At 37.7% G+C, this 21,280-nt stretch overlaps 1 protein-coding gene across 3 annotated transcripts in view; it reads right to left on the reverse strand.

Annotated features, from left to right (window-relative positions):
- Positions 1 to 4: 4 nt before the first annotated feature.
- LOC133525890 (mucin-2) overlaps positions 5 to 21,280 on the reverse strand; it is a 39,155-nt gene continuing 17,879 nt past the window's right edge. The window contains exons 11-15 of one of the 3 annotated variants that reach the window (XM_061862300.1): positions 11,173 to 11,332; positions 9,943 to 10,131; positions 9,316 to 9,526; positions 6,396 to 6,505; positions 5 to 3,235 (exon numbers count right to left, since the gene is read on the reverse strand). In XM_061862300.1, the coding sequence (XP_061718284.1) occupies positions 2,919 to 3,235; positions 6,396 to 6,505; positions 9,316 to 9,526; positions 9,943 to 10,131; positions 11,173 to 11,332 (987 nt within the window). In that variant the 3' untranslated portion in view covers positions 5 to 2,918. Of the gene's footprint in view, positions 3,236 to 6,395; positions 6,506 to 7,706; positions 8,482 to 9,315; positions 9,527 to 9,942; positions 10,132 to 11,172; positions 11,333 to 21,280 lie in introns of those variants that run through there. The other 2 variants (XM_061862302.1, XM_061862301.1) reach the window with 2 other exon arrangements.

Consider the following 21,280-nt stretch of genomic DNA (forward strand, 5'->3'; position numbering starts at 1 on the left):
GAACTCAAATTAAATTTATTTTATTTTTTTACAAAATTGACCGAACAGTGCGAGATTTCTAGAACGTTTACACTTGCATTAAGTAGACATAAAGTTATCAATATTCTCTTAGAAGTAAGTCTTAATTCACCTGCGTCAATAAAGCAATACGAATCAGAGGTGTGACACATGGGCCCACCCAAACCAGTATATATTTAATATAAAAAGTCATAACATGATTCGTTGAAATAAATCTGGGGACATAAATTTTGTCTTAAAAATTGTTACTAAGTAAACTATGATTAATAATAACCGAAGGATAACTATAAACTAAACATGATACATTAGAGGTCATCGGTTTGATGAATGTTACTGATACTGCACTTACAGAATTCTAATACAAGTATAATACACAACATAGGGACAATTGCACACAGCAGTGGTTAAAACACGACAGCGCAGAATCGTCAGTACAGCGAGCGTTACGTATAAGGCGCGGACTACGAGGAGCGGCGGCACACAATGCATCATCTTCGAGCTCGAGCTCGCTCTGGAAACGGATACCACCCAATTCGGCTATATTTTATTTAATACTATCTTTATAACACCGTACAATAAATAATTTTCTTCGTAATGAAAATAAACATATACTCTGAGTTTAAATAATTTATTTGATCTTTCTATTAATAATCTATATAAAAAATTGGGTTCATAAACTTTCCAGAACGATGAGTAAATTAGAACACAAAATAGCCTAATGGTTTTGTACTTTGAAATTAAGTATAGAAGAAAATGACATTGGAAAGCTGCTGAATTTCATTCGAGTAATTAAACTACAGAAACAAAATCTTATTTTAACTATTTAGTGCTTTTAATCAACAATACCTTAATTAATTGAATGATTCTGCGTAATATAGGGGGAACTCGCCCTCCATCATATTCAATATTTCATAAGTATATAAGCTTTCACTGGACTCCTACCGGCATCCAATGATTCCGGGCATATCTCACTTTTGTAATATATTTTAAATATCTCAAATACAGAGGACACAAGATTGTATACAGTTGTATCCATATAAAACTAAAATAAATACCTTACAAAGGAGAATTAACAATAACTAAGTTAATCTATCTCAAAACATAAAATGCGGACTGTCTTGATTAGATCATTTCTTTCACAGCGTTCAGCCGATATTCGAAAACAAAAGGGGAAAACAATTCATAGAAACATAACTCAAATGCATCAAAAGGCAGACGTTTCTATCATATTTTTTTATTATATCCAAGTAAAAAAACAATCGTAGAGAATACAACCTAATTGTCAATTTTATGCAAATATAGCTCATACAAAATTATCATGTTAGTGCTACACTAGTTATAAACAAATTCGTAATAATCATAACGAAACAGCGTGTGCTACTCTGCAGCGGCGCCACCCTAATGAAAATTTATAAATTATATGATGAAATGATGTACCTAAAACGTACATCATGTACCTATAATGTTTATGGCTGTACCTGTACTAGGGAGCGAAATAATGCGCATTGAAAGTGGCGCCGCTGGGGAGCATACTCTGTAGCGGCGCCACTTAGTACACATATATATATAAATGATATAAGCTATTTTTTTCTTATGTAAATTCATGTACTGCTGCTGTTTATTACGTACGTATTGAAAATAATCATTAAAATCATTTAGTGGTTTTATTTACTTTCATTAATTCCGCGTTCCGTGAGCGTCAGAATGGCGGGTGAACTTGAGCGAATTTCAACAAAATATTTACAAACATATTGTATCTTCTGTGTACTTCAGTGTACCTTTAACAGAAACCAGTGTACCTCTCCCTAAAACGAGATATTTAACAAAAAAGTACTACAAAATGGTGGACGTATTTTATAAAAATAGCTGCATCTCTTCCCAAAATAAGTTACGTCCAATAATATGTCCACCAGGTGGACGTGGTGTTTATAAATATTTCGTTGAAATTCGCTCAGGTCCACCCGCCATCCTGACGCTCACGGAATTAAAGAAAGTAAATAAAAACATTAATTAATGAATTTAATGATTATTTTCAATAGGTAGGTAATAAACAGCAGTACATCAATTTACATAAGAAAAAAAATAGCTAATATCATTTATATCTATGTGTACTAAGTGGCGCCGCTACAGAGTATGCTCCCCAGCGGCGCCACTTTCTATGCCCATTATTTCGCTCCCTAGTACAGGTACAGCCATAAACATTATAGGTACATGATGTACGTTTTAGGTACATCATTTCATCATATAATTTATTAATTTTAATTAGGGTGGCGCCGCTGCAGAGTAGCACACGAAACAGCAGCACTCGTGAATCTTCTCTCCAACATAACAATTCTCTGACCGAAAACGGTGCTTGTGTACAGAAACGGATTGGCGGTTCACATCTTCGCATCTCCCAAGCAGTTGCAGCATGAAATAAGTTATAATTATGAAGACCACCACGCTTCTTTACCCAAACATTCGTCCAATACATGATTTTGACTTACAGGATACTTTCAAAACAAAACTATTAATATTAAAAATAGTATGATTGCCCAGCTACCCAATATAGTGAAGTTAGTATTACTGTACAGTTTACATGTTAGTTTATCTGCGACCTACATCTATCTAACCACTTCATGTTTAACTTCTGTTAAATTAATCCGTCTACACCCACTAGGCATAATATAACCGCGGCGGCGGTCCGGTCACTCGGCCGCGAACATCACGAAAAATAAAGAGTCGGTCGACCCGGCCGAATACAGCTAGTATCTCTTCACTATCCGATAACTTAAACATACGTAGCCTACTAGTTAATCGTTACGTTAATCAGATTTACGCGACGGGGTCGCGCGAGCGTATCGAAGCGAACGAGTCTTACACAGACGGCACTATACACAGTTCTATACACTCGGACGCGGTCAGTCCTCGAAGGGCTGCGGCTCGGCGCCGTCGAGCGGGTCGTCGGGGTCGGAGCTGAGGTCGGGCGCGGCCTCGGCCTCGGCCTCGGCCCCGGCCTCGGCCTCGGCCCCGGCCTCGCCGCCGGCCCCGCGCGCCCGGGAGGCCAGGTACTGGCGGTGCGCGTACTTGTTGAAGCGGCGCTTGGCCATGAACAGCGTGGCGATGGTGCGCGGCGCCAGGCGCGCGGCCGCCGAGCGCGACGAGATGCCGGCGCGGCGGCAGTCGCCGCACGTGTAGTCCAGCACGTTCAGCGCCGCCACCGTCTGCCTAACGCAGTCTGCGCACACACGGAGATTAATCCTTGCCTTGCCCGAACTAATGAGCGTTACAACTCAGCCGTGTTAACCTTCTGACGCTTTATGAAGTTCTTCTCACTCTTTTGCGAGTTTTTCAGCGTACGCTGCTGAAAAAGTGCAGCGTCACTGCATCCTAAGTTGGTATTTGTTCAGAATAAACTAATTGGCGTTGAAAGGTTAACATGAAAGAGCCTCCTGCTCAATTTCGTAGACTTGCCATGTTTTTCAAAATAAATGCATAAAGAACGCTATAGCGATAATGTACCGCAGTCTCTAGCGCACACTCAATGAGCTATAGGGTGCAGTCTTAATCCTATTTTAACGACAATTTGCGGAATATGTATTTTTTTTTTCAATTTTTAAACCTTTATTTAAAGCAAAGAGCTTATTGGTTGTAAAGTGGTTTAAAATATAAGAAATAGTGCCCCTGAGTTTGACAGCTCAACAAGATGAAACATCAACTTCTGACAACTAAAGTTAGCACGCAATGTATGGAATGGAGCAACACCACAGCAACATCTTCATTAGCGGCACAGCGTCATTTACATTCGCCGTCAAATTTAAAATCCATGCACGTATGTCTAAGACTTAGAGGTCTCTAAAATCATTAATCTTTTTTTTATGGTATAGGCCGTTTTATATTCTATAAAGTTGAGTCTCTGCGTATCGATAACAGTGATATCGATATTTAATTTTGCCAATCCTTCGTTTTAAATAAAATAAGTTCTAGATCAGGAGTCACCTAATGGCGGACCGCGGTCCGGATCCGGACCGTCGACCTATTTTATTTTTTTGCTTATTTACTCGTAATAAACTCAAGTAGAAACGGACCGCGATGGTTATTTTATTTTAAGAACTTGACCCCTAGAGAAACTAATTGATGACCCCTGTTCTAGATATAGACATTACATGAGTCATGTTTTTTTACATCATGTTAACTTTCTTTGAAAAAGGCTGTTCAAATCAACGAACTGTTTGAATTTGTTAAACATTCTAGAAATCTAGATGATGTATTTGGAGCACTATTTTTATTTTGTTGAGCACTCAAATAAACAAATTTCGATCGAACTAGCGTCCTTCATGTATTTATTTTGTAGCAAAAGACAACCAATTTGTATTTCGGGTCACATTAAACTCGGTTTTACATGTAGCAGTTTAAATAACAAGAAATTAAAACAATGTATGTTACAGATTTACTTAGGGCCACTTGCACCATCCAACAAACCCGAGGTTAATCAGTTAACCCAGTGTCAAATTGTACTGGTAACCAAGGTTACCGGTTTAACCAGTTAACCCCGGGTTAGTGTAATGGTGCAAGAGACGCTTAGACAAACTTCTGACATATATGTTTTAATTTCACGTGAATGTCGAAAAATATTTTTTATGACAATATCTAAACAAATAATATAGTATGGTCACCTACAAATCAAATTGGTTGACAACGTCAGGTTATAAGTTATAAAGTAGACTTGATACCATTTGAGTTATTGGCATATTCAAGTTCACCATTCATAAGTAACCCTTTCTCACTTATGTCACATACGTTTTAAGAACCATATTTAAGGATACTGTATATGCCTCTCTATCGCTCTTGCAAAATCGAGCGATAGAGAGGCAGATAAAGAAATTTCGATTTTCGTTTCTGTCGGTTGCGCCTTGGAAGGGAACACATTATGCGATTCGAATTGGTATTTTCCAGTTGCGGTTGGTATTGCTGAAAAATGACATTAAACGTTTGTTTAATCGTCGCAACGCTCAAGATTCCACATGTCGAACCACTCGCTACCCTCGTGGTTCAATTTTGGAATCATTCGCTTGCTCGGGTACCAATATTAGCACGAGCGGTTAAACTACAACTTTGCCCCCTTGTAAAACAAATAAATATTATTTACTTCGCAGTGCCTTAATTAACTTGATAAAAAAGTCCGGGCTCATTTTTATACTTCGTAGCTGTCACGCAATACAGACTCAGAAATGTGACATTTAAGTAATAAACTTTCTCTTTTACTCTCACTAAGACGTAATTAGAGTGACAGCGAAAAATACCTGCAATATACGAACTTCGATTTTCGCGGTTATAGCTCCGAGCCTTATTCCCTTCTTTGAAGATATGTAACATATACAGCAGAAAGTTATTGTTATTATAAGTAATTTATCTCAAATGGCATCAAGTCACATAATCGTCATATCTTATTCTATATCCCTAACACGCTGGACAAAGGCACACAAATCGGTCTATCGGCCGATAATACGGGGTCATTTCATACGCGACCCGCTACCGACTAGAGGCATCATTCGATCGCTGTGTATATACATCATGCCACCTTACACTGTCTAATACATCTAAAACACAACTAAGCTTCCTATCGATGTGATGTCTCGTCTGTTTATTTGAGGATATATATTTGATTATTTATTTCCTTGGGTTTTAAGTTTAAGGTTGGAGGTGGTAAAAGGTTTACTAGTTTATGGAAACAGCGATACGTGATGCAATATAAAGAAGCGGTAATAGCGAATATATAGCTACTTGAAGCAACCGATCTATGTAATGAAGTATATGTAACATGCAGAAGGAATGGAGCAAAGCATCAATTTCGAGAACACGTTTTTCTAACAAAAATAATCAATCATATTTGGCAACAATAGAATGTGTGCAAAATGTGTTCTCGAATTTGATATCAAAATGCACACAGCATTATAGCAGGCAGTAAAGGATGGTATGGACTTGCACATTAAGCTACAAGAAATTTCTAAATTGAGTTTTACAGTAAGATTCCTTCTAGTAGCTTACTGGCAAGCCTTAAACGGACTGCAGAATCATGTAAATAACTCTCAATTTGAAGAAATAAATGGTAGTTAAAGCATTTTAATGTGATACATTGACAACTTGTTAAAACCTAAAACAACAGTTTACTATAGAACCGGTTTTCTGTCGTTGCAAAAAACCGGTAAAAATAGTATTAAATTCTGACCACTTAACTCTAATGCACAACAGGGCGTTACGTCTTACCCGCACTGTACAGTAGGTATAAGAAGGATTAAACACATAAGTAGTGTATTTGTCTATAATAAATATTAGTGTGAAGGTTTTTGAGAATTATTGTCCATTCGACCGCAGCCCGTGCCCTGGCCGTGACGTACCTTGGTGCAGCTGTCTATCGCAGAGCTTACATATGACGAGTTGCATGGTCCCCTTGGGGCCGATGAAGGAGCGCTCGCACAGCGGGCAGTAGCGACCGATGCGATACGCCCTACGCACGCACACACACATACGCAACGTACGCGCACAAGCACCGGAACACAGAAACACGCCATTAGTTCATACACGGAGCTAGGACTGTCGCTATTTTGTTACTTGCCTTCAGGTTTGTGGTGTTTTTGGGTAGGGGAATTGTGTTAGGTTTAGGTCGTCAAAACCGAGGTCAGAAAATGTTTAAGTTTAGCCAACCTTCATGTCTCTAGAAAAAGTAAATAAAAATAGTTGTGATTAACTCTTTGCTTCAAACTTTTGATTTTACCGATATTTTTCGAGACACAATAGTTGGCTAGACTATGATATTCTGCCGCGCTAAGTATGATCTCCATGTTTGCATTTGAGATCTCGTTCAATTGTATAAGTATGTTATGTATGAGAACAAAGAATACAATTGAATTAGTTTTCAAATGACCGGCGGATATGCTTAGTGCGGTAGTATAATAGGCTAGTTTCCTGTACGAGTCACACTGTCTAAAAGCAATGGAAATGCTTATATTTTGAACGATTTTTAAGTTGACAAAAACTCACATGCGACTTGATCGTTACACATATTGTGTCGCTAGTTTTTCTCTACTAACTTAGGTAGCTAATTTAATTATTATATAATATTTATAAAAAAAGGAAACTAGCCTAATCTTTGATTTGAAACTATATCTATTCTGGTGTATCAGTGTGCTAAATTTCGTATTTCGTTTTAATAGCCAATGTGTGGTTGTGTGGAAGTTGACATATTTACTTTTAAATTACACAGAGCTAAGTTTCATTGGAGTGGTTCAGAATTAAGATACATTTAGTGTGGCATGCTGAAATTATAGTATATAAAATTTTGTAGTGTTGTGCCCAAAGACAAGTAACAAAATAGAGTCGAGTTAGTTAACGCTGGAATGTATAGGATACTACGCCCGTGTTAGTCAAGTCTGACATAGAATGAAACATTAATGACAGTTAGTTGGCATAGTCACTGCGATGATGATGATGACACCCATTATCACAGATGATTCCAAGTTTAATGAGGCAATACGCAAAAAAAAACCTACGTCAAATATTCTACAAATAACAAAGTGCTCACAAATATCTGAACACGCACTCTAACGCCTTAACAATAGAGGCGTGTTCAGATATTTGTGAGCACCTTGGCCGCTCCGATATAACTGATGGCCACTGTACATGTCAATATTTTAGAGTTATTTTAGAGTGAAATAAGCGACCGATTGGTTTAACAAGTTTAGAAGGTATCTAATGCACAAGAAGTTGCTATATACAAATAAAGATTTTTAAGTACTTATTACTTATGCCAGTTATGCCGCTATTCATAAATGTCTAAATATCTTAAATAGTTCAATATAGTTAATTCTTATTTGTCGCAGTGGCACTTAGACATTAGTGTGTTAGAATGAAACAAATTTGAGTTTTATGAATAAGGGCGTTTGTACAACTTATAGCAACCTCAAGGCTTTATTTATTTTAAAATTTGAGCTATATTACCTCAATTAAAACATGGTTTTTATATTAATAACCAAATTACAGTAAAAATGAATAAGGAAACAGTAAAGTTGGCGTGGCTGCTAGGAAGAGACCCCAGATCATTTTGATACCATTTCAACAAATACCAATATTGACCAGAAAGAAGATATATACAACAGCAGTGGTGTAAGTTTTACAGTGACCTCCAAACCAATTTGAACATGTTAGTTGATTCAACTTTCCTGTTTATAATCGAAATAAAGATTGTTCGCTCTTCTAAACATCAAAGTAACATAAAACTTTATTTATTTGAACAAACAGCCTTCATACATAGAGATTAATAGAAATAACTTAAAAGGATGTGTAGCATGCATACCTATCGAATTATACTGGGGTTGTGCGAAAGAATGCTGCGTTGGGCATAGACTGCAGGGGTAAGGTACTATACCGGAGTAAGCACAAGTCAGTGAGCCGTCGTGTTAGTCCCACACGCTTGATGTCAACAAACTACCAAGACCAAAACGTTAACATTACACAGAGTTTGAAATTATGTACTTTCGTGAGAGCTTGGAATTGTTTTTCACGTTTTATTTGGCTGCTCTGGTTCACTTCAAATGACTCGGCGTAGTTTCATTTGACTGCATGAGTTCAATATTTTTAAAACTGGAACCAACTAAGAACCTATCCGTATTACATGTATATTTAGTTTGACATAAGTTGGGTGAAGACCTTAGGTCCAGTTCTAATTTATCTATAATTCTCAAGTTATCGTAATTTTTATATTTTTAAGGACTTCTTATATAAAACATATATATATATGAAAATATGTAGATACATATTGTTTTTGCGATACTTATTTTGTACAAGTTATAAGTCATATTATGTTAGTGAAGCCTTCCGCCTTCAAGCATTATAATTTATAATAATACTTAGCTAGTTAGGTACTTAGTTGAAATATTTACATTTTATTGAGTAACAGTATATAAGACGAATAGCTCCATTTTCAGGAAAAATATGTAAATCAAGTTATTTTTTTTTTAAATCGATATATGATCTATACGAGTCATTTGTGATACATTTGTAACTTAACAATCATTCCTACATTATCAGATATAATCTTACAGTATTCCTAACGTCAACAATAACCATTTAACTATGTACCTACTTGTTTGATAGATTCCTGATCCAGTAATAAAATAATAATAAAAACCACCTAGCAGTTGTAACATTTTATTCAGCTAAGAATGATGGCGAACCCTATTTTGAAAAGAGGCCTATCAAGAGACCGTGTCGGATCGGACGCGTACGGCGCACCGCGCACCGTACTGCAGGGGTACTGACCTGGCGCAGGGCGTGCACAGCGAGTGCGAGTAGAGCTTGTGTCCGCCCGGGCCGCGCCGGGTCTGGTGGTGCCACTCGGCGCCCGGCGCCGACACGGAGCCCTGCGGCGCGCCCGCCGGGGCCCCGGGCGCGGGCGCCCCCGGCGCCAGCCCGGAGGGCTCCCGCGCGCCGCACGACTTGCATATCGCGCATTCTACGCAGTGCCATCGCCCTGGAAAGAGAGTTATGCGTCACTTACAAAATAATGGTGCTTGTGTCGAATATTGGCGATCTCCTGGGCGGCGCGGGTCAATAAGATCTATTCTGCTTGATTCAAACTCCAAAAAGGAAGAAAAGTTATGAGAAATATCACATCTTACTTGTTTAATACGGTCGAGTAGGTTCCCAGCGTCAGATCCCAGTCCTCTTTTAGAAAGGCAAACGACCGACCGAGATGAGAAGCGCTACACCATAGAGTGAATTATGATAATCGGGACCCTCAAACTTAAATTATTAAATATTGAAAGAAATTATGTATAAAGCAGGTAGCGGGCACAGTCTTGTACGGCTAGCCGCTAAATCGCATGGACATTGGACACATGATATGAATGAATGATTTAATTCAGATGACGTCTGTTGTGTACTGACCGGTGGGCACCCGGTCCAGGCCGACGCAGTAGATGTGGAAGCCGCGGTCGCACAGGTCGCAGAACAGCATCTTGTCGTCGTCGGCGGGCAGCGCGCAAGCGCAGCACGTCTTGCACTCGGCGCACTGCCACGCGTACTCGCGTACTTTTCGAATCGTGTCTGCGGATAGCTCCACGCAGCGCGGGTGTACTGCGGAGATAACAGCATTGTTAAATCGTATAAAAATATATAAAACCGATCGACGCGACCATCGTCGGGCCGTTACTAGTAATCTCTACAACTTGCACCAGTAGGAAAACGGAAACGGATCAAAAACAAACATGTAAACCGAAATTCGTCCAAAATGAAGTGATTGACTTATAATTATTTTTAATTTTGTTTTGAGTCTCACGGGAGTTTCATACAAGATTCTTTGATACAAGAAGCTTTCTTTCAAACAGAGTTGCTATACTCTTACCCCCTTATTCATAAACGTCTACTAAAGTTACGATGCCGCTAATAATCGTTTGTCCCTTTCCATCATACCAATACGTCGGAAAGGGACAAACGATTATTAACGGCATCGTAACTTTAGTAGACGTTTATGAATAAGGGGGTTAGTTATTTAAATAAAAGCTAACAATTTGTACTTGTTAGCTTAACTGTTTGTACTTTCGGCGCGTGATGTATGTTGCAACAGCAAATGTGATGCAGGCAGTACGAAGAACGTACGTGTTGTAAAAAGTCTTCTGTGATTCAACTGTTTACAGTCTACTTTCTATACTATTCTGCTTCTCGTACTATACGGGAGCATCAACTTTTTCTGTTCACTTTCAAGTCGTGAATTTATTTTTACTTATATGGCCTTTGCAGATTAATCGAGAATCACAAAAAATCGTTTCTGATTTGAATTATCACAACCCTATAATTGCTTTTCGACATGTGTCAGCCTACCCATCAAGTTTGAAAAATAATTCTTCTTCTCATCTCGCAATCCAAACATTACTTGTTAATTTTATGACATAATTAATTAATAATTAATCATATTAAATAAAATAACATTATTAAAATTTTTACAACGGAAGATTAAACTGGTTTTAATGACTTTGTGTGTAACATATTCGATTATTCATCATAGTCGACCTGTGTTTAAATACCAGTCTTGGAAATAATTAGATATGGCACTTTGAAGTGTCTAGACAACCTAATATGCACTGGGGCTCGTAATCTGTTTACAGTGAAGTTACTCACGGCGACAGTTGCAGTTGGCGCAGACGAGGAAGCGCTCGTGCGAGTACTTGCGGTTGCCTTCTTCACGCAGGTGGCAGGCGCGACACAGCTCCTCGTCGCGGGACTCCTCTTTCGGCTCCACCACACTGCTGCTCCGCTTCACCTTCATTAGTTTCTTCCGCTGTGTTACAATTAGTACATTACGATAAGTGCGAAAAGTAGGAAATTCGCAACCAGTGGCGATAAATTCGACATGAGTTGCAAATTACCTATTCGCATGTGTATTATACAACGCTTTACAGTACAATGGTCCTTTAAGTTTTCGACATAGACACGTGAAGTGCTAATACGAGACGTTCCAATCCGGCCCGCGGACACACAACGCGACAGCCCACGGTCCGGCCCGCGGGAGGTAGCTTAACGGATCCCATGCTCTAGAGGTTCGGCATTCATTGAAAATGGAAGTGTTCCTAACAGTAGCAACTAGACCACCTCGGTGCAGAAACCGATGGTGGCTAGCGCGAAAGTTTCTGAGGTGCAATATGGCCCTCAGGTAAAGAAGTTTGGAGATCCCTGGTCTAGGGGATGGATGGGCCCCTCCAATTGGTATGGCTACTTACAAAATGTAATAGTAATAGTTCCCTGAGCATCATATACAAAAATCAAGAGTGAGAATATAAGTAAAGTTACTATATTTTTTGCCAGCTTTAAAGCGTCTGATTCACGTCACTTCTATGAAATTATGGGCACACAGAGTGGGCTATCAAAATCGCGGCCAATTTATCTTGGTCTGAGTCGAGAGAGGGATAAACATTATTTCGGCCTATAGAAACGGTTTTTTTCCCATTCAATTTATCCTTATATTTTTAATTTTAGAAACCTTTAAGTTATTTTTAAAGATCCGTTTAAGGTGGTTCGACTAGGTTACCCAAAGCTTAAACCTCACTAGATGGCGCCACAATTGCAAATTTTGAGTTTTAATTTTTTTGTGGAGTAGTCTTTGGTATTTCTATACTGTAAATTATGTTTAGCGCACTCTTTAAATAAATATTGAACTATTAAAACAAACATTGAACACTTCATTGTACAAAAACTACCCCTTAATGTCGACAGAATGTTTCTTGACTCTATTTCTAACTATCACTCACACATTCAAACAGTCGTACTGGAATCCTTGTAGTAGACAATTTGGCACAGCGTGAGTAGGCTTCAATAGCGTTGCGGTATGTACGTGGAAATACATGCAAGAGGATGTGGGTTCGAGACTCATAAATTTTTTTTTTGTTATCAGTATTATCAAGTACCTATTATTAATAAATTATTTTATGAGAAATATGAGCGTTTTTCCATAAAAATATTAAAAATCTGATTCTCACACATCATGATATTTTTGGGTTCTTCCAACTCAGAATCACTAGCATAATCAATCCTCGTGCTATAAAAACCCGAAAATTTGTATTGAAATTTTAGTTTTACACTGAAATTTCTTTCACACTAAAATGTGACGTAATGGTATGGATATTTTAGGATATCTTTTTTTAATGCTAGGGTGGAGAAGATTCTAAGTAGAATGAACCTAAGAAAGTCCAAATTTGTAAGTCAGATTTTCCGGTATTTTTTAAAGAAAAAAACGCTGTTTTCCCTTACTGCCCAGCCTTTAAAGAAGTAGGTACTATTTTACAGTAGAATTAAAACCTTTTTTTACGATACATTTAATTAAATTATAGTGAGTTACAAAATTGCATGGCCTTCTATTTATAACCATTATAAAAAGAAATGAGATATTTACCATGTTTGTTTATATTATTGATTTCCCGATATTTTGACACAACTAGAAGTTTCACACAATGCCTAGGGATAGAAAATTATTTATTTATTTTATTTATTGTCAATTTCATTCAACGGATCACATCATATCCAATTTATGTGTTTATGTATTGCATTGTTTTCTACCTAGTTGGTTATTAAATTCTGTTACTGCAATAATCTTTATCTACATAAAATATACCAACGAAAGTTTAATAAAGTATATACACCGTGGCCCAAAATTACGTTGACAAAATTAAAAAGTAAAATTTTTGAATTTGGAACGCCAAACGAATTCGGTTCATTTTCTGTTACATTCTTACACATATTGGCAACGTTTTATGAATAATAGCTTGTTTGAATTATATGAATATTTTTGGTTTTTATGATGTCTACGCAGCGTAAAGCAATAATTTCCTTGCACGAAGCGGGAAAACGACAGTGTGAGATAGTTAGATCGCTCGGTGTCAGTCGTCAACTGGTGTCCAAGACTATTGGGCGGTATAATGAACTCGGGCATCTTGCTGACCGCCCAGGAAGAGGAAGAAAGAGGACTGTTAGGACTCCGAGGCTTCGAAATGTTATAAAAAAACGGCTTAGTCGTAATCCACGGACCAAAGTGCGAAAAATGGCTCGGGAACTGGGTGTAAGTCGATCAACGGTCCAACGTATTGTCGCTAATGATCTAAAATTAAAGGCATATAAGCTACGTAAAGCTCAGCTTCTAGAAGATAAAGATAAAAAAGTTCGTCTACAGAGATGCCGTTTGATTACGCGACGTGCCGCTACTGAAAAATGGAAAAATACTTATCCTTTTTACTGATGAAAAACTTTTTTGTATAGAACAGGCCCACAATCACCAAAATGACAGAATTTACTCTTCTAGTCGCCCCGGAGAGGTCGCAGTCATTCCCCATCGTCAAAAGCCGGATTCAGTTATGGTTTGGGGTGGTATTTGCTCTACAGGCAAAACTCCTCTCATTTTTATTGAAAAGGGTGTAAAAATAAACCAAGAAATATACAGGAGAGATATTCTGGAAGCTGTAGTTCTTCCTTGGAGTCAACAACATTTCGGCAACCAGCCGTGGATATTCCAGCAGGACTCTGCTCCATCTCACAGGGCCCGAAGTGTGCAGCAGTGGTGTAAAGACAATTTTCCAGGGTTCATAAGCTCGAAAGAGTGGCCGCCCTACTCACCTGATCTAAATCCAATGGATTATAGTTTGTGGTCTATCTTAGAAACAAGGGCCTGTGCTACAAAACACAAGAGTGTAGACGCTTTAAAAGCGAAACATACCCAGGAGTGGGCAAAAATAACCATGGAGGAGCTGCGGCATATCGTTGAAAATTTTACCAAACGTTTGCGTTTGTGCATTAAAGCCAAAGGGGGCTATTTTGAAGACAATTGATTTTTCTTAAATAAAAAAGGCTGTATTTTTAATTTTAAGTTGTATTGAATAAGTTATGTAAGTATTTAATATTAAAACTTAAAAAAATCTTTGTCAACGTTTTTTTGGGCCACCCTGTATTATAAAATAATAAGTAAAATGAAGTACACAAAATCAGGAATCACATATGACAATATCATTCAAAATCGCCTCCTCTGGCTTTGACACAGGCCCTCAAACGACGAGGCCAGTCATCAATAGCGGCACGCACGATTGTCATGTCTAATTCCGTCACTGTCTTAACTATGGCCCGCTTGAGGGAGTTAAGATTTGTGTGGGGTTTAGCACAGGCTTTCTCCTCAATAACCTGCTATATGGCATAATCCAGGGGGTTAAGGTCCGGGCTGGAGGACGGCCAGTCTTCGTGGGCAATAAAGTCAATTTTGTTCCTTCGAAACCAGGCTTGAGTTGTTTTTGCCTTATGTGCAGGAGCTGAGTCTTGTTCAAAGATCCATGGCTGGTTTTGAAATAGGGTGTGGCTTAAGGGCTTCACTATTGGTTCGAGAACGGTTTCCAGTTTCCGGTTTTCACACCTTTTTCACAGAAATGAATCTGTGCTAGCCCTGAGTATGACACACCCAAAATCATGTTTGGCGGGTGCCCACATTTGTGCAACGCAATAGGGTTGTTTCCATCTACAAATCTTAGGGCATAATTGTATCCCAATAAATTCTTTTGGATTATAAGAACACGTTAAACTACTTTTAGGGGACCTGTAATGACCATATTTTTGTAAATATTGAATTTAAAATATCTTTTGGCACACGTCACGTGACCAAACTCGAAACGTCATTGAAGATTCTGATGACGTCACAACTCTTGGATTGACACTGTTGACAGTTAGGCGATTAACAACAAATGACAAATATCAGTTGACAGTTCGTATCTTCTACGTGTGTATGTAGTTATGTGTCAAACCATAAACTGTGACGTCACACAATTTTCAAAGAGCGTTTTGGGCGCGAAAGCATCTGTCAAAATATATTTTGTTAATTTAACATATTTAAAGCCGTTTTTAGTATAAAAGCTGAATTTTAAGGCAACTTTTAGTTAATATGCTGCTGATGAAGCAGAGTAAAGTTACTCCTGGGTCTCTATTGTTTCCCATAAGTCATAATGTATTGTTTGTCCGCATTTTCGTTAGTCATAATTTGGTTTCTCTCAGAAACGCGTAACTTTTCAGGATTGCCATAAAACAAACCTAACCTAACCTAACCTATCTATAGGATAATCTAAGGAAATTCCTGAAAAGTTAACGGTTTCAGAGTTATGACTAATGATAATATGACTATCATTACATTATGACTTTCAATAATTATGTCAAACAAAGGGATCCCGTTACTCCTATATTTAAGACGGGTATTGCCACCGATCCCACTAACTACAGGCCCATTTCAGTTTTGCCTACACTTAGTAAAATTTTTGAGAAATTAATACTGTCACAGTTACTAAGTCATTTCAATAACAACAATTTGATGCACAATAAGCAATTTGGGTTTACTCGGGGTCGATCGACCATTGACGCTGGAATAGAATTAGTTAAAAATATTTTCGGCGCCTGGGAGGAGTCACATGATGCCATTGGCATTTTTTGTGACTTATCTAAGGCGTTCGACTGCGTTAGTCACGAAACACTCCTTAAGAAACTTTATTTCTATGGAGTTAGAGTAAGAGCGCTGAATTTGTTGGAATCTTATTTGGATGGGAGAATCCAAAGAGTGGACGTGAATGGAGAACGATCTCCTGGGTCACTGGTTTCGATGGGCGTACCCCAGGGCTCCATATTAGGGCCCTTCCTGTTTCTCCTTTATATGAATGATTTACCGTATTTAGTGAAGGACCACCATGATATAGTGCTGTTTGCTGACGATACCTCTCTCATCTTTAAGGTCAAACGACACGAAGATGCCGACGTTTATGTAAACAGTGCTATATCAAATGTAGTGCAATGGTTCAACGTCAATAACCTAATGTTGAATGGGAAGAAAACTAAATATATAAGGTTCGTAACTACCAATGTCAAAACTACACAAACGACGGTCACCATCAAAGATGAGGAACTAGAACCAACTAGCAGCACAGTATTCCTAGGTTTAACATTGGATGCCAAGCTGCAATGGGGTTCCCACATAAATATTCTCGCAAACAAGCTCAGTTCTGCGGCGTTTGCGGTATGTAAAATACGTCACTTAACAGATGAAAAGACAGCTAGATTGGTATGCTTTGCCTACTTTCATAGTATCATGTCATACGGTATCTTGCTTTGGGGTAGTGCTGCTGATGTTAACGCCATTTTTGTACTGCAAAAGCGCGCCATACGTTCAATATATAAAATGAGTGCTAGAGATTCGCTTAGAAATAAGTTCAAGGAGATTAATATATTGACTGTATACTCCCAATACATTTATGATAATATTGTATATGTCCATAAATATAGAGAAAAGTTCAAAAGAAATTGTGACATACATAACATCAATACCAGAAACAAGGACAAACTAGCAGTGCCAACCACACGGCTGCAAAAGATCAAAAAGTCTTTTAAGGGCAACTGTGTACGGTTCTACAATAAACTGCCAAGTAGCGTAATTGAACTTCCACTGAATAGATTCAAGAAACATATTAGGAGTAGATTAATTTGTAAAGCTTATTATAATACCAAGGATTATATTAGCGACAAAAATGCCTGGGACTGAGTTGACATATGCACTCGTAATATTAATATTATTGTATAATTTCTGCTGTTATTCTTATTCCTATTGTTGTGTTTGACATTGTCTTTTACATTATTGTTAATTGTTACCAATTTCATTGTTTTTTATTTATTATTATTATTATTTGTTTAATTAATGATTATAATTGTACTTATATTTGTATGACTTGTCAAATGTGCTTATTATTAAGCCTACTTGAATAAATTATTTTTGAAGTTGAAGTTGAAGTTGAATATAGAAAGTAATACAAGCGTTTCAAAAAATTGGAATACGATTCTCTTTTAGGCCCCAATTCATTATAGATACGACGAGATAAGCGTTATGTGTGGTATATAATTATAGCTCACAAATCCACCACATTATGCCATTTTTTATTTTTTCGGTAGCATTTGTTTTAACGGGAATAAAGAGGTTGCAAATCGAGTAACAGAACTTCAGAACTGATATCATTTGATATTTACCAGTCGCTTTTCGGTGAAGGAAAACATCGTGAGGAAACTGGACTAATCCCAACAAGGCTTAGTTTTACCCTCTGGGTTGGAAGGTCAGATGGCAGTGGCTTTCGTAAAAACTAGTGCCTACGCCAAATCTTGGGATTAGTTGTCAAAGCGGACCCCAGGCTCCATTCAGCCGTGGCAATATGCTGGGACAACGCTAGGAAGAAAGAAAGAAATCGAGTAACAGAACTTAGTAACCAACTAGGTATAATAGTTATGATGTAAATGTCCATATCATGTTGGAGTCATATATTAGCCAATTAATTATTCAAGATCAATACACTTAGCTCCCTTAGGTATTCGCCTAAGTACAATCTCGGGCAAAATTGAGTTTTATAAAAATGAACTAATTTCTAGGTCATATTTTCTATGAATTGGTCATTTTTGTAGACTCCAATTACAGTTACACTTTTCCTGGTTTTTCGCGGACCAGAATATCGATGATTTTTGTAACTTGATTTAGACGTCGCTATCATTTTCAATCCAAAAACACATAAAATCACAATTCAGAACATGCGGCAGCGTTGTTTTCTATCAAGTACGTCAAGCACCAGGGCGGCTACCGGGAAAATCGAAATTCGTCAATTTCGGGCATTTTTCTCTGTCACTCTAATTACGTCTTAGTGAGAGTAAAAGAGAAAGATCCCCGCAATTTGCGAATTTAGGTTTTCGCGGTAGGCCCCCAGGTCCTGTCAAGTTTCAGCAGTGTTGCCAGGCGAGCGGAAGAGAATTATCGTACTTGAGTGTCAATATTATTGTACCGTTGAAAAAAATATCGCAAAATAAGCTTAAATTTCCAATTAATAATAAATAAAAAGACATTTTCGTCTAAATTGCGCAAAAAATCTGTTTATGTTTGTGTATTTTTGGGATAGACTCAAACGGTATACAGGAAATTGAGACATTTTAAACTTTAAACTTACACCAAGGAGCCGAACACCCAAAATATACTCATTTTAGCCTATTTCTGAGAGAAAGTGTCATATTTTGCTTCAAATTACTAGACTTTTAAGGTGGCATCATCCAAGGGCTGAAATTATAGTACTTTAGTGTACGATAATGCTCTTTGGAACATTATGTCATACCGGGGCCCAAATTATCGTACATGTACGACAATTATCGTACGCCTGGTCACACTGAGTGTCAGTGTCGACAGAGTCAGCTAAAAACACGTCAAACATCGCAACGTCGCGCCGATGGCCGTCCGAAGCATGGAGTGGCAACGCCGCAATGTATTTGTACGCGACATTTGTCACACACACATGAGTAAAATTTATAAAAATATAACGTTGATTATTGCATGATTTCTGTATGAAACAAAGTTTTTCTATTAATTTAGCGCAAATGAATATTCGAAAGTAGATAGATGCGCAACTATTTATGTAATAATATTGTGTAATTAATAAATAAATAGCGATTGTTTTTTGTATGAAAATCGAACCACCTTAATGATCTGCAACAGGTTGGTGGTTTTTGTTTTTGTTTTATGTGACAATTATTTCTATGTATGGAGTGCCCCTCTTAAAAATACATTTCTTTCAATAGTTTCAAGTACTTCATCCTGTAGCGGCTTACAAAATACTTATACCTATATTTCAAATTTATATGCCCCTTTTAGCACTCTAAATAGTTTATACCCACCAATTAGGATAAACAAGAGTAAATATACAGTGTGTTACCGTCATGCGGGCATTTATTAAAACTGATAATAATACGCTCAATTAGCAATTGTTTGCGTGTATTAGCAAATCATAATTATGTGAAGTAACTGCTCAATTAAATTTCTGAAATCCGCACATTCAATGTAGTGGGTGTACTATGTCATCGTTGTTACTCATATCGTTAATGCACTTGGTACAAGGCGTGTGGTGGTACGGGGGTAAAAAACTGAGACAACTATCAAAAACTTATTGTCAGCCTTATCATTGCGGTCATGTAGGTTGTAATACATTCAGAAACAGTTTCTAATAAACTTTGACATGACAATTTGAAGTGTTTACGTCAGGTTGTCAATACAAACCAAAATATTAGCAAAACTTGTATTTTATTTTCTTTAAAATGCCGGGTGGCTTACATTACGATGCCCGAGATTTGTTAAAACACGTGGAAATGCAGCTCAAGGCTTAAGGCTTTATCGGAAACGCTTCTCAAATTAACGACATCCACACAATACTCGATTGATAACCGCGGCTCTTCAGAGAGTTCGTGAGAATAGGTCTGGTCAGCTTGAAAGGGCAATGAACGGGATTGTGCCAGTGCAAGTTGAAAAAAGGATTCTCGATTACTTCAGACAGGTACCAACGTCAATTACTAACGTACTCGTATTGCTCGGTACTAATAACGAAACTGTGCACAAGATTTTAAAAATGCATAGAAAACATCCCTTCAAGTTTTTAAAGGTGCAAATATGACTCCCCGGTGATTTGTGAATAAGACTCGTTACTGAATTTGGTTTTTACAAAAATAAACATTAAGATGTGGGGTGTGTATTTAAGTTTCATTTGGTTGGTAATAAAGTGTTTATCAATGAGACAACTACCTTTAATTTGGCCGTAGTTATCTTAAGTGTAATAGTAATACTGGTATCGCTAACTCTTGAAATAAACGTCGCAATAAACAAAGTATGAAGGGCTGTCGGTGGCACTTGTCAATTTACTGCGCTGTACATTGCTGGCAATTAAATTTTTGTTAGAAAGTTAATAAAATCTTAATTTTAGTTTATTAATTTAATTAAGGTCATGGTTAAGTTAAAGAACTATGTTACTTGACCCTACTTAAAAACCACTTGCCGGTAACAAGACTGTGTAAATAAGTACTAACTCGGTACGAGGGCTGCTATTTTTATATCCGGAAACCGGGATTACAATCTTCTTAAATAGTATATTTGACCTCCACGGTAAAATTTGAACTTTTTTAAGTACTGGCCGGTATATGATTTCTTTCTTATTAACGCTAGTGTTTTGTTTTTGACGGGTTTTAAATGTCATCTCGCTGCAAGAATGGCACTCACTCGTGAAAATATTCGTGCTATGATTTATTATGATTTTCGGCGTGGTTTAACGCAGCAACAGTGCATAGATCAACTAACTTCAACTTTTGGTGATGAAGCTCCATCTAAAACTACTGTGTATCACTGGTTTAGTGAGTTCAATCGTGGACGTAGTATGCTTACGGACGAACCACATCTTGTACCACAAAATATTGAGGCTGTGCGAAAACTTATAATGGACGACCGACATGTTACGTACCGCGAGATAGAGGCGACTCTGGGTATTTCTATGACTAGCATTAATAGCATATTACATGATCTTTTAGCTGTAAAAAAATTTTGTTCGCGTTGGATACCGCACAACTTAACTAAGGAGCAAAAAGATGCTCGCGTCGAATGGTGCAATAAAATGTTAAAAAAATATAACCGTGGTGACTCAAAGGCCGTTTATAACATCTATACAGGTGACGAATCCTGGATTTATGCATACGATCCCGAAACGAAGCAACAATCAACGGTATGGGTGTTTCAAAATGAGCCGAACCCTACGAAAGTTACTCGTGCAAAAAGTACATTGAAATAAATGGTGGCCTGCTTCTTCGGTATTAATGGCCATGTAGCTACAGTGCCACTAGAAAACAGTAAAACGGTTAATTCAGATTGGTACACGACCATTTG

Source organism: Cydia pomonella, chromosome 15, assembly GCF_033807575.1.
Source record: "Cydia pomonella isolate Wapato2018A chromosome 15, ilCydPomo1, whole genome shotgun sequence".
Classification (NCBI taxonomy): Eukaryota; Metazoa; Arthropoda; class Insecta; order Lepidoptera; family Tortricidae; genus Cydia; species Cydia pomonella.